Below are 12,942 nucleotides of genomic sequence, written 5' to 3'. Positions count from 1 at the left end.
ATATATATATATATATATATATATATATATATATATATATATATATATATATATATATTGTTTACTTGTATTGCTTGTATTATTCTTTGCATATATTTTAAAATGATTTGTGTTTGGATGTTGGCAGTCTTTGCTTTCATTTTTGTGTTTGTGGACTTCCTTTGGATTTTTTTTTTAAGCTGATGTCAGTAAGTTTTGGGAATCGGGGGATTTAGTATGGAGTGAATTTTGTGCCAAAAGTTTTACACAAAAAAAATAAATCCACAATCAAAATGTTAGGAATCAAAAGCAAAAATTGTATGTTACAAATTCAAAAGAGAAAAAATATATAGCAAATATATATTTTTAAATATACTTGGTTATTTTATTATCCTTTGCAGTTATTTGAAAATTATTTCAGTTTGGTCTTTGCTTTTATTTTTGTGTTTTTGTGAATTTTCTGTGGATTTTTTTGGATTTTTCTGTTAAAGACTTTTGCTTCTGGAATCCCTCTTTTGCTTCTGCTTCAGTTTTTTGCTTCTGAGTTTTGGCACAGTTTTCACGGGTGGGCGGGGCTTAGAAGAAGGGGTTCCCCTTGAATCTCCATTGGTCAGCTGGTTCTGGACTGGCGGGTTCCCTGAACCCTCGTCTGAGACTGACCACGCCCCCAAACACCCGCCAGCTTCAAGCGTCCTTCCAAACACGGAGTGAACAGCAGCTTCCAGCAAACAGCAACAGCAGCAGATACTTTTACAATTAAATATTATACAAACGTTATGTTTTATGTTATATTATGTTATATTATTCTGTTTCACTCCATTTAAAAGCTCACATTAGCAAGATGTGCTAAATATTCACGTGCAAATTATGATAGTTACCTAGTCAATGAGCTAGTGAGTTAGCTAATTACCTAATCAGTGAACTAGTCAGTTATCTTAGTCAATGAGCTAGTGAGTTAGCTAGTTACCTACTCAGTGAGCTAGTGAGCAACCTAGCCAGCAAACTAGTGAGTTATCTAGCCAGTAAACTAGTGAGTTAGTTACCTACTCAGTGAGCTATTAAGTTAGCTAATTACCTAATCAGTGAACTAGTGAGTTACCTACTCAGTGAGCTAGTGAATTACTTAGTCAGTGAACTAGTGAGTTACCTACTCAGTGAGCTAATGAGTTAGCAGGTTACTTACTCAGTGAACCAGTGAGTTACATAGTAAGTGTGCTACTGAGTTAGCTACTTACCTACTCAATGAGCTAATGAATTAGAATGCTACCTAGTCAGTGAACTAGTGAGTTACATAGTCAGAGAACTAGTGAGTTAGCTCGTCAGTGAACTAGTGGGTTAGCTAGTCAGTGAACTAGTGAGTTACCTAGTCAGAGAACTAGTGAGTTAGCTAGTCAGTGAACTAGTGAGTTACCTAGTCAGTGAACTAGTGAGTTACCTACTCAGTTAGCTAGTGAGTTACCTAGTCATTGAGCTAGTGAGTTAGGTAGTTACCTACTTTCAGCATGAATATTTAGCACTCTCGCTAATGTGACGTGTGAACATAACGTTTGTATAATATTTAATTGTAAAAGTATCTGCTGCTGTTGCTGTTTGCTGGAAGCTGCTGTTCACTCCGTGTTTGGAAGGACGCTTGAAGCTGGCGGGTGTTTGGGGGCGTGGTCAGTCTCAGACGAGGGTTCAGGGAACCCGCCAGTCCAGAACCAGCTGACCAATGGAGATTCAAGGGAAACCCCTTCTTCTAAGCCCCGCCCACCCGTGAAAACTGTGCCAAAACTCAGAAGCAAAAAACTGAAGCAGAAGCAAAAGAGGGATTCCAGAAGCAAAAGTCTTTAACAGAAAAATCCAAAAAAATCCACAGAAAATTCACAAAAACACAAAAATAAAAACAAAGACCAAACTGAAATAATTTTCAAATAACTGCAAAGGATAATAAAATAACCAAGTATATTTAAAAATATATATTTGCTATATATTTTTTCTCTTTTGAATTTGTAACATATAATTTTTGCTTTTGATTCCTAACATTTTGATTGCGGATTTTATTTTTTTGTGTAAAACCTTTGGCACAAAATTCACTCCATAATTTAGGGCCCTCTCTGGTGAGAGTGGGAATTGCACCGAGCATGCTGAATCACTTTAAACTGGGCGGGTGTAATGCGGCCTCCTTTCAGAGCGGATGAATCCAAATCCAGGTTATGTTCAGTCACAGAGAGAGAGCGAGCTCAGTCAGAAACTGCTGAGGGAAATGTCTTCAAAGGATATAAGAGAGTTATTATATACGGTTGTCAGTTGTGTCAGTGTAAATGAATGAGCTGCTGAGGTCTGATTTTCCCCTTCTGAAGTCTCCATTGCTCCACCAGTAAAACTGAGCCAGATCCTCTTTTAGAGGCTGTACATGTGACGTAAGTACGTAAAGACGCGTGACGTTTCAAATTTTATATTTGGCACAAAATGAACTCCATTATAAAATCTAACCTATTTTCCATGCATTTTGGATGGGATGCATGCATAGCACAGATGAGTGACAGAATAGGGGCACTTTAAGAGGCCAATCAGATTTCAGACTAGCACCTACTTCCTCCGATATATGTGTAGTGAGGCTTAACCTCTTTTCAAACTGCTGCTAGTGCAGCATCACTGATGCAACTAACGTGCTCAGAGGAAAGCACTTCTTCCAAGCTCTGATATATCAGCGAACAGATGTCTGTGTTGACCAGTAGTATTGCTCTAAAAGCGATGTGGGAAGAGCAAAGCCAATTGTGCTCTCTCAGACTCTGGCTGCTGATGGAAAGTAGCATGATTTGGGATTTTAACCTGTGATCCTCTATACATAGTGACCATATTCACCATGCTTGTGTTGACCTGGGTATCGTAAACTAGAACACTATTATCCATAACCATGTGCTTTACTAAACATGTGAGTTACTACAACTACGACTTCTCATATAAAATTTAATTCACTCCAAACAGATTTCAGTGTGTGAATTAAGCATTAAGCAAAAATGTATGCATTTGTGGTGTAACATAAACAAATATATTTACAGCCACTCCACAAGCCTTGTCTCCACTTGTTCCAATTAAAGTTAAAAGTGGTACTATTTTACCATAGACCTCTTATTGAATAAGGTACAATACAGTACAGACAATTATTTACACATGCGGCAAGCACACAGAAGCAAACACATGCAGTGTATATAAATGCAAATTGTATATATATTTATATATAGTCCAAAAAACTGACCATGCAGCTCATCTAGGAGCTTAAAAAAAGACCATTCAGGAAGCCGCTGTGTTGGCAGTAGCTGCCATCGCCTCTCCATTTGTGACCTACTAACAGCTGCGGGCTCAGTCAGTGCAGTTTATTTGGAGACTTGGTTTAATTTACCCCTGGCAGTTGTGTGCTGTTGGATACGGTCAGTATACCCATGGGGCAGGGACCTTGGATTGGGGCCTGCAAAAACAAGATCTAGCCTGGCACTGCCGCTGAATGAAGCAGCACTTCAGAGGAGGATGCTTGGCATTCCAGACACTGTCTCTCTCGAGTGCCTTGGGTTGTTTTAGTCCATTTTAAATCTCTACAGGTACACTGGCACACAATTGCCCTTCCTGCTGTCTGCTCCAACACCAGTTACTGCAGACATGGAAGAAGTTTCAGTCTAGCTGGAGAGAAGAACAGGCTTTTCATTTGTCCAGCGGTCATTACAACCTTCTAATTGAGTTGCTGCTGAACTGCTGAACTTTCTAGTTCTCGAGACAGTATGTTAAAGATACACCAACAGGTTGTGATCCTCTCATGTTTTTGTTCAGATAGAAACAAGAAAAACATTCTTTATTCTAATGCTTTTATTTGTAGGTATAGAAGATGCATATATACATTTGCGTTCAACCAGCATAATATGCATACATTTTTTTATGTATATATTTTTGAATGAGCAAAAAAAAAACGTTTGTAAACGTGAATATACGTCATGTTCCAAAGAGTATTTCCACTCCTTTAAACCTTTCCAGAAAATGAAGTTTTTCTTCCAGAAAAATACTTTATCTCTCAAAAACAGTGTGAAAAGTGCAAGAAGCAGCAAAACCACACCAACATATCTCTGAAACGCCACCATATTTGACTGTAGATGTGTTCTTTTGTTTGTAGGCTTTATTTCATTACCAGTAAACAGAATGATGTGATTTACCAAAAAGCTCTATATTGGTCTCATCTGTCTGCAAGACATTTTCCCACAAGGATTTTGGCTTACTCATGTACAAACTGTCTAGCTTTTTAATGTCTCTGTGTCAGCAGTGGGGTTCTCCTTGGTCTCCTCCAATAGCGTTTAATTTCATTTAAATGTTTACTGTTCTCTTCTCCTCTTTCCTTTCTCCATGCTTAGTGTGGCGCACACAGCGCATAATGTGAAAGATTTAATTTTCGTTTTTATATATTGTCCACACCTGACAATTGAGTTTAAATGGGCATCACATGCTTGAAACAAAGTGATTCTTTTGTACAGGGCATTTTTTTTTAAGTTTTGGAAAGATTGGAGTCTGACAGCGGTTCATTAAGTGTAAAGTGTGTATAAAAAAAAAAAAAAAGTAGAGATCAACACTAGGTAACTAGACCTTATACAGCTCTGGAAAAAATAAGAGACCACTTTGAAATGATGAGTTTTTTTTGTTTTTATTCTACCAAACTGAAAACCTCTGGAAAATAATCAAGAGGAAGATGGATGATCACACCCATCAAACCAAGATGAACTGCTTGAATTTTTGCACCAGGGGTGCCATAAAGTTATCCAAAATCAGTGTGTAAGACTGGTGGAGGAGAACATTCCAAGACGCAAGAAAACAGATTAAAACCAGTGTTTTTCCACCATATATTGATTTCTAATTTCCTAAAACTTTATGAATATTATTTTTTTTTCATTGCATTATTTAAGGTCTGAAAGCTCTTTTTTATTTGGAATTTGGGAGAAATGTTGTTCGTAGTTTACAGAATAAAACAACAATGTTCATTTTACTCAACATATACCTATAAATAGCAAAATCAGAGAATCTGATTCAGAAACTGTGGTCTGCATAGAAAACTTTTTCTCAACTTTTTTTTTTTACGAAAGTATGATCTAAATTACACATCTGTGAATGGCAAGAGTTCCACATTCTAGCAAGGTTTAAAAATGCACATCTTTGTGTTTGTTTCAGGACCTGTCTGGCTCTATAGATGACCTCCCCACAGGTACAGAGGCAGGCCTCAGCTCAGCGGTCAGCGCCTCAGGCTCCACCAGCAGCCAGGGGGATCAGAGCAATCCCGCCCAGTCACCTTTCTCCCCCCACGCCTCACCCCGCCTCTCCAGCCTTCGCAGTGGACCCTCGCCTTCCCCGGTCGGCTCGCCTGTGGGCTCCAGCCAATCACGCTCCGGACCCATATCACCGGCTAGTGTACCAAGTAAGAAAAACACACACCCCTAAAAAATCATCTGATTAGTGCAGTGTTTATTTCTGTGCATTTCCTCTTTTGTGTGACTGTTAAAGGGGATGAGGTCATTTTCTTGCCATTTTCTGTTCCTCTTCGCAAGCTGTCAGTGTGGACTGTCATAACATTTTCACCCTTAAAAGCTGCTGAATGACCAGCATATCATTACCAGTAATGTGCAGGATTTGCGTCATACAGGCTTGCTGTCTTTTAAATGGTGTTTTACTGGGATGCACATTTTCAAGATTATCATTTAATTCCTGTTGAACATTTTATTGTGGGAAAACTGAAAACTCTACTGTATAATTAGTTTTTTTGCAGAAAGAGTCCATTTTACTCACCATAGCCAACATTTTACTGTCTTTCCTAGTACAATATCTGCCTCTTTTCACATTTAAGCTCTTCCAGTAAATAAATGCTGAAAGTTTTGCTAGGTCTTGTGCAGGTAAATTCTCATCCCACTCTTCTAATTCTGACTTGTATTTACACACAGACACAGTGGCTGCTTGAACTGTCTATTTGTAGCTTAAGCGGTTAGCTGGTTAGCCAGGCCAGCGTAGCTAAGAGTGCTTTTACTCCTATCTTTTTTTTATATAGACCTTTTTTTGAACCAGATATTAGTTTGGTCTGAACCAAAACTGCAGGTGGGCGATTATTAAAGTACTGTGCCTTTTGGCCCTTAAACAAATCTTTATAGAAAATCATATTTTTCCAGCTTACTCACTTTTACTTTCACTTACATGCATGCATCCATCTTATTACGGCAAACTATATGGATAGACAATTTTAGTGAAAATAGGCATTTAATGAAACTCGATTTACCTAGATTTGCAGACGTTTGCACTCATTTATGAAGCATTTCAGACTAAAAGTTCTTATATCACCTCTCATCAGCTGTCAAATAGATTCAGTGAACCTTAACTGATCCTGAATCTGCATTTTACTCTGAGATGTTTGATAAAGATGGGCTATTTGTGTTGACCCTGTTCTGTTTCAAACATACATTTAGATTTTCTAAAATTATTTTAATTGCCTTGATTTTTTAGTAGAACAGGGTGGACAGCTTAAGCTTTACCATGGCCAAATATGGAGACTTTATAAATGCATGGTGAAAATAATAATATTAATTGCTATTTTAACATGTAGTAAGTGGGGGCTTTTGTCCCAAAATGACAAGGTGGGCAGAGAATTATCTGACACTAAATAGCTAAATATCTTTATGGAGAAAAAATATATATTTAAAACAAAAAAAATTTAAATATATTTTTAAAATGTGTTATTTAAACAACTTTAAAAAATATTTAAGCTTAACCAGACATCACTGTGGTCATGACAAGAACACATCAAATACATCAAACAAAACTGTATAAAAAGTTTAAAACGTTATTTGAAGTAAAGGTTAACGTTCCTCTGTATGTGAAATAATGTGTTAATTTAGAGAAATATATATATATATATATATATATATATATATATATATATATATATAATGTATATGTTACTCAGTGTTTGTTTTAAATTTAAACATCTATGCTGCAGACGAATTATATTGCATGTCATACTGATATTGATCCATGCGTTAAAAGTACGAAGTATGGAAGTACAGTTCAGCTACAGTTCCTTCCGAAGAACCAAAATTACGTCTGACCAAAGGAGGTGGTCTTGATCTAGATGAACCGTCAATTACAGCCAGTTGTCTCCATCACCCCTCACCCTACTGTCCTCTCATTTCCAGTGCTAGAACGGCTAAAAAGAGGAAGAATGGTGTTTGTGTTTTCCAGAACACCTGGGTCAGAGCAGAGACTCCCAGCTAGCTCCCAAACAAGCCTCTCAGTCATTAAATAGTTTAGAAACTCTGTTAGCAGTTTGGAGTCACTTTAACCCAATTACTCTCCTCAGTGTGGACTGTAGTTAGCCAGAGTTGTCTTACAGTCGGGCAGCGGAGACCTTTGAGCAGCTGAAACGGCAGAATCCCGTTCACGCTGTCTGTGCTCTAGATGTCACTAACAAGGTCCGCAGGAGACCATTTACACGCCCGCACACACTGATACCTCACCATTGCTGAGAGAAAGGCCCACCATTAGTCTCACACTGGACACACACACACACACTTGCACACAGACTCGTCCAGAAGGGTCAGATGTTGGACTTTTCAGTTAATATTTGTAATTTTTTTATTTTATATCTTTATACATTTTCAGAACAAAAACAAAAAAATATATAACAATATTGATATACTGACTTAACAGTTGTCACACCTTGTATTTCCAAAATATAAACTTTACAGCAAAAGAAAAAATCTTCTTAACTTTCAATGAGAGTCAAATTACGTGAAAACAGCAAAAATAGAGATGCAATATTTGTACACATCAGTGTTTCACTCGTTAAAGTATATTTTAGGCATTATTACTTTGCATACATTCGTACATATGGGCAATACAAAGAGAGTAGAGAACCTTACATGTGTTCATCCTGAACCATCATTTTGTGTTATGTAAAGGTGAATGTAAGGTTGGACCCAGTTTTACAGGCGATAAATTCCACCAGAAAACCTTACGCTTTAAGTCAATAGCAAATTAGCAACATGCCATTCTACATTTAGCTCCAGCTGATTGGCGTCTGACTATGGCGAGTGCAAATGATGTACAGAACTTAGAAGATCTGCCTGCTTCTTTCAGATCTGTAAAGGGTTAGATTTAGCTTTAAGTGCCTAAGTGGAACAAATAAAAACACTTCTCCTTACGCTTGAGGTTGTGTTTTTACTTATTGTCTTTATCAAACACGCACAGAAATAATATGAGCTTTGTAAAAGTGTGTGTTCACAGTTTCAGCATTTTATTTCTTACGCTAGGTTAAGCCAGCTAGAAACTACTTGACTTTGAAGTCCAAACTGATATCTGAACTGTATCATAACTTCTGTGTAGCAGTACACAGAACTCAGTGGATTTTAATGGAAAGTCGATATAAAAAGTTTTTATTCCAAGTCACTGTAAAGACTTTTTATGCATTTGTTCATCATGAAATTTCGACACAATAAACAACTGCTGGTGGAAAACAGTAATAAATAATTCATATACTAATTATAATTATGTATAGATTTATATAAAAGCACTTACACATAAAAAAAAATAATAATAATAAATGATGAGATATTTGTGACCTCAGCATTCTGACATTGTCTATATGTGTGTGTGTGTGTGTGTGTGTGTGTGTTGTTTAGGTACACAGATGGCCCCGCAGACCCCTGGGAACGTTTCAGATGTGGGCTCCCATTCCACCCTCAGTCAGTCCCCCATGTCTCAAGAGAGGGGTGAGTGTGTGTCTCTCTCTCTCTCTCTCTCTCTCTCTCTCTCTCAATCACACACTCACAATCTCACACTCGCACCCACACACACACACACACACATGCACACACCACACGTTCTTCTATTACCTGCAGTAACAGGGCTCATAATGGTCAGTTGTGTGTATTTCTCATCTGTCCAGCAATGTGTCTAATATGCCTCCTCTCCGCCGCTCCATCTCTCCCTGGCATTTTCCACAGGCACTTCAGATAAATGGACTCATTTGTGTGACATATTAGCACCTGTTATAGCTCTGTTCTGCTGCAATACTCGCCTCCTAACTGCAGGCCACTGTGGCTGTGACAGACTGTCTGGGAGCGTAGCTTTTCCATTGCCTCGACTCGAGACTCTGTGCTTTACCCGTTTTCCGTGGCCAGTGGAAAGGGCTGAGCTGTGGAACGTTTCAGTGTATAGACTATAAACTCTAACAAAACCACTAGAGCTAATTTGGCTTTATTGACTGAGGGGAAAATTGTACATTTCTGGCATTTTGAATCCGTAGAATGTACAGAATTTGGCAGTTGGCGTGATAAATATGCCTGAACGATGATGACGATATGTTCATTTATCCTTGTATGCAGTTTTGCTACATTTTGTTTATTGAATGAAGTTTGGTTGCCAAAGTTTTTTTTTTTCCCTCTAATACTGTAATTCAATATTTTACCGGTAACATTTTACTTGGATGGTCCATTTTATGGCCTTGTTGATGCTTAACTGACATTCAACTAACATTAAATTGAATGTCCATTAAATTTAACTTAACCCTATGTTGAATGTAAATGATTCAAAATAGAACCTAACCTTACACCTAATCCTAACCTTAACCCTCAATCAACCCTAAAATCTAACCCTATACTTAACCCTAACCTTAACCTTAACCTAAGCTTAAAATCTAATCCTAAACCCAGTCCTAAAATATTAAGATAAGCATTTGGATTAGAGTTGAATGTAGGGTTATATTCAATAGAGAATCATTTACTTTCACCTTTTAGTTCATTTGCATTTAATAGACATGTAGTTAAATGTTAGTTGAGCATCAAAGAGGCCATCAAATGGACCATCCAAGTAAAGTGTTACCATTTTACCATTTAACTTCTGCTCACAGATGTAACAAATGTATTTTGGAATCTTTAAAGGTTATATATATATATATAGATAGATCTGTGATTGTTCCATTAAGTCCATGTGCTTTTTTTTAATCATATAATAATTTATTTCTTATTAAATTTATTTTATACTGTGTTCTCCCCATTTTAGAAGGCCAGTTACCCCACCCACTCATTCAGACTTCCTTATCACTAGTGAAGTCCCCAACTCTAGGAGGATGAAGGCTGGCACATGCCTCTTCCTACAAATTACTGAACTGAACAGTGGTAACATATAGGTTTAGAGGATATTTGACAAAAAAACGGACATTGCAATATTATATATTTTTTTTATATTTCAATATAACAAAATGCAGGAATTTTTTACCCCAGAGACTTCACTTCACCAGATATTGCCTTCAAAAGTCAGTGATCTAACATGGTATGATTTAACAAATGCTTTCTGAGACATGTTTGGAGTAAAATGATTGATATACAGTTGATATAAGGCCATATGTTGCACCCTTTGAAAGACTGACCCAATTCTCAAAATATAGTTAAATGTTATATTACTTGCTATTGTTATATCAAAGCATGAACAAGCAGGACAGTTTTTTCTTTCTTTCTGAGAAGCATCGGAGACACCCAGGTAGCTGTGCCTTACAAATAGCAATGCATCAAGGTCCGAGCACACCTGGCTCTTAAAGGGAATGGCAAGTGACGCAAAAAGCAAAAAGCTATTAATCCATTTTTATCAATTTGAGTAAAAAAAAAAGGGTTTTCTTTAGCTAGAAAGTGGTAGGCTGAAAACCACCGTTTTCTGTTACAAACTTGTCACATACCATACTAAGGTTAAAATAACACAAAAAAATCAAATCAAGATTTTAATATTTAAAGATTTATTTTTAAAAATAGTTTTTTCGCAAAACGCAATAAATCCATGCCAAGTTTTTTTTTTCTCAAAATGTCTTATATATCCTTTGGCATCAATAGAATTTTTTTTTTACTGAAAATGTGCAAAATACAATAATAAGTAACAGTAAATTGTACATCTGAATATAATAGTTTGACCATTGGGCCTAAAAACACAAATTTCAAAACATTTCTTTTCGAAAAAGTGCAAAATTGCAGATGACAGCCGGCATTTCCCCCCCTCCTGAATGCCTCATTTTCTTTACCTTTTCACGTACATGAGACTTTTTTGATGGCTTTCTCTTTTTTTTTCAATAACTGCTTCACGAACAGGCTCCTCTATACCATCAAAACCGTTAATTTTCTCGGACTTTGAGAGTGAAAAACGAAAGTGAAAGTAGGCTACACGAAATGCCGACCGGCTCAACAGGGCGCGTGTTATAATGTTTACATTAGATAGCTCGTGTAATGCTACCCTGTGATTGGATGAGTGGAGATGTGGCGTTCTGCGGGAAATCAAGACTGGCGTTTGTTGCGTTTTGGAAAGAAAGAGAGAAAGCAGGGCAGTATTACACGGCGGATGTGGCGTTTTGATGAAAATTGAATATTGGCTTTTCAAGAGTGGTCACATAACATTCTGATTCTGGCTCTAACTTATTTTTTTGTAAAAATGGCGTTTATCGCGTTTTGGAATCAAACTCTTCATTTGCACATTAGTACACAAACATGCCTTTTGCACGTTACGATAGCAAAGAAACATTGAAACACTCCGTAAATCAAGCTGCACAGTGCGCTGTTGACTGTTCACCTATAGATAGCTAAAACAGGGCCCGGAATGTGTCATGTCATGGAAAATGAGAGTACGTAAGTTTTCATTCATATCCAAAAGCAAAAAAAGGCTATTACCCATGTGCATATAGCAATAATTATGCTGAAATGATATATTTGTGCTTCCCAGAAGAAGTGCCAGTTCTCTGGTCTTGGAGAGCTCTCCAGTGTTTCCTCTTTTTTACTGTGGTTCTGTTAAAGTGCTCCAGCCAATCTGCCATCTCTGAGCAGTTCACTGCTGCTCTGCATTCAGCATGACGTCTAAACTTCGCCTCACTCCGCCATCCATTTTCCAGGCAATTAAAGACAACACGCATACACACACTCGCTGTGCAGTTCTCTGCAGACTGTGTGTGTTTCAAGGAGCCAAAGTTTTAGAAAGATTTCCCAGCTTGTTTCTGTGAACTGGGTGAAGAACCACTGTGAACCTTAGTGTCACATGAGGGAAATAATAAATATAAAATAAAACAGTTCGATCTGTCAGATCAACAGAATCCGTTACTATTCTTATGAATTGGTGGATTTTCTTTCTTACATCATCAGTGCTAGCACTTTAATTCATTACATGTAGATGTCTCTTAATTTCCATTTTTTAATAGAATAAAAGGAAAGATGTGACCGAATAGGTGTAATATTTTAGCAAAACATTGAAACTGGGACTGTATCGGTTCGGTTACTTTTTTAAAGCTGAATCTGTAACTGGAAAGAAGGGCAAGTTATTATCTGTGATAATTTTTTTTAAAAATCATCCGCAAGATCACAAATGATATAGTATTTTGAGTTGCAGCTTGTGTGAACAAACAGATCAGATCTTCTTTTAATTTGTTACTTCAAATTATGTTAAAACCTTTCCATTTTCTCCACATTTCCACGTTTTTTTCCTGTATTTGTAAGTGTCCGCTGCCTTGTGTAAAGACACTGTGATGATTGTCCTAATTTAGATCAGCGTAAAGGACCGATAAAATCTTATTGCACAAAGACCATTAATGCTCATTAAATTAGTGTTTTTTTATCTTTGTGTTTGTTATTTTTGACATTAAACCTATTTATTCAGTCCTTGTCCTTGTCTTTGTTTAGGATTTGCCTCTAACCTGCAGCGTACTGGCCCTGGCTCACAGTTTGGTCCCCAGCAGCCTGGGCCTGCCATGTCCCCCCACCCGTCTCCTGGGGGCTCGATGCACCACAGTGTGGGATCCTACCAGCAGGGCGGCGCTACCTACGGGCCACAGAGTGGACAGTATGGTCCTTCAGGTAAATTCATAGCATCACTTTTCTCAAGACCAGGTGTACTAACTCTTTTATAAATAATAAATTATGAATTGAGACATTATGGAAA

General features: G+C 37.4%; 1 protein-coding gene across 1 annotated transcript in view; it reads left to right on the top strand.

Moving 5' to 3' along the window:
• The window catches only part of arid1b (AT rich interactive domain 1B (SWI1-like)), a 92,111-nt gene that overhangs the window by 50,985 nt on the left and 28,184 nt on the right, over positions 1-12,942 (top strand). Inside the window, exons 6-8 of the mRNA XM_049484606.1 lie at positions 5,167-5,410; positions 8,658-8,747; positions 12,684-12,857. Of these exons, the coding sequence (XP_049340563.1) occupies positions 5,167-5,410; positions 8,658-8,747; positions 12,684-12,857 (508 nt within the window). The remainder of the gene's footprint in view (positions 1-5,166; positions 5,411-8,657; positions 8,748-12,683; positions 12,858-12,942) is intronic.

The sequence above is a fragment of the Astyanax mexicanus genome, chromosome 1 (assembly GCF_023375975.1).
Source record: "Astyanax mexicanus isolate ESR-SI-001 chromosome 1, AstMex3_surface, whole genome shotgun sequence".
Taxonomy (NCBI): domain Eukaryota; kingdom Metazoa; phylum Chordata; class Actinopteri; order Characiformes; family Acestrorhamphidae; genus Astyanax; species Astyanax mexicanus.
Note: the sequence above shows the minus strand (reverse complement) of the source record. Positions and strands in the feature narration are given on the sequence as shown.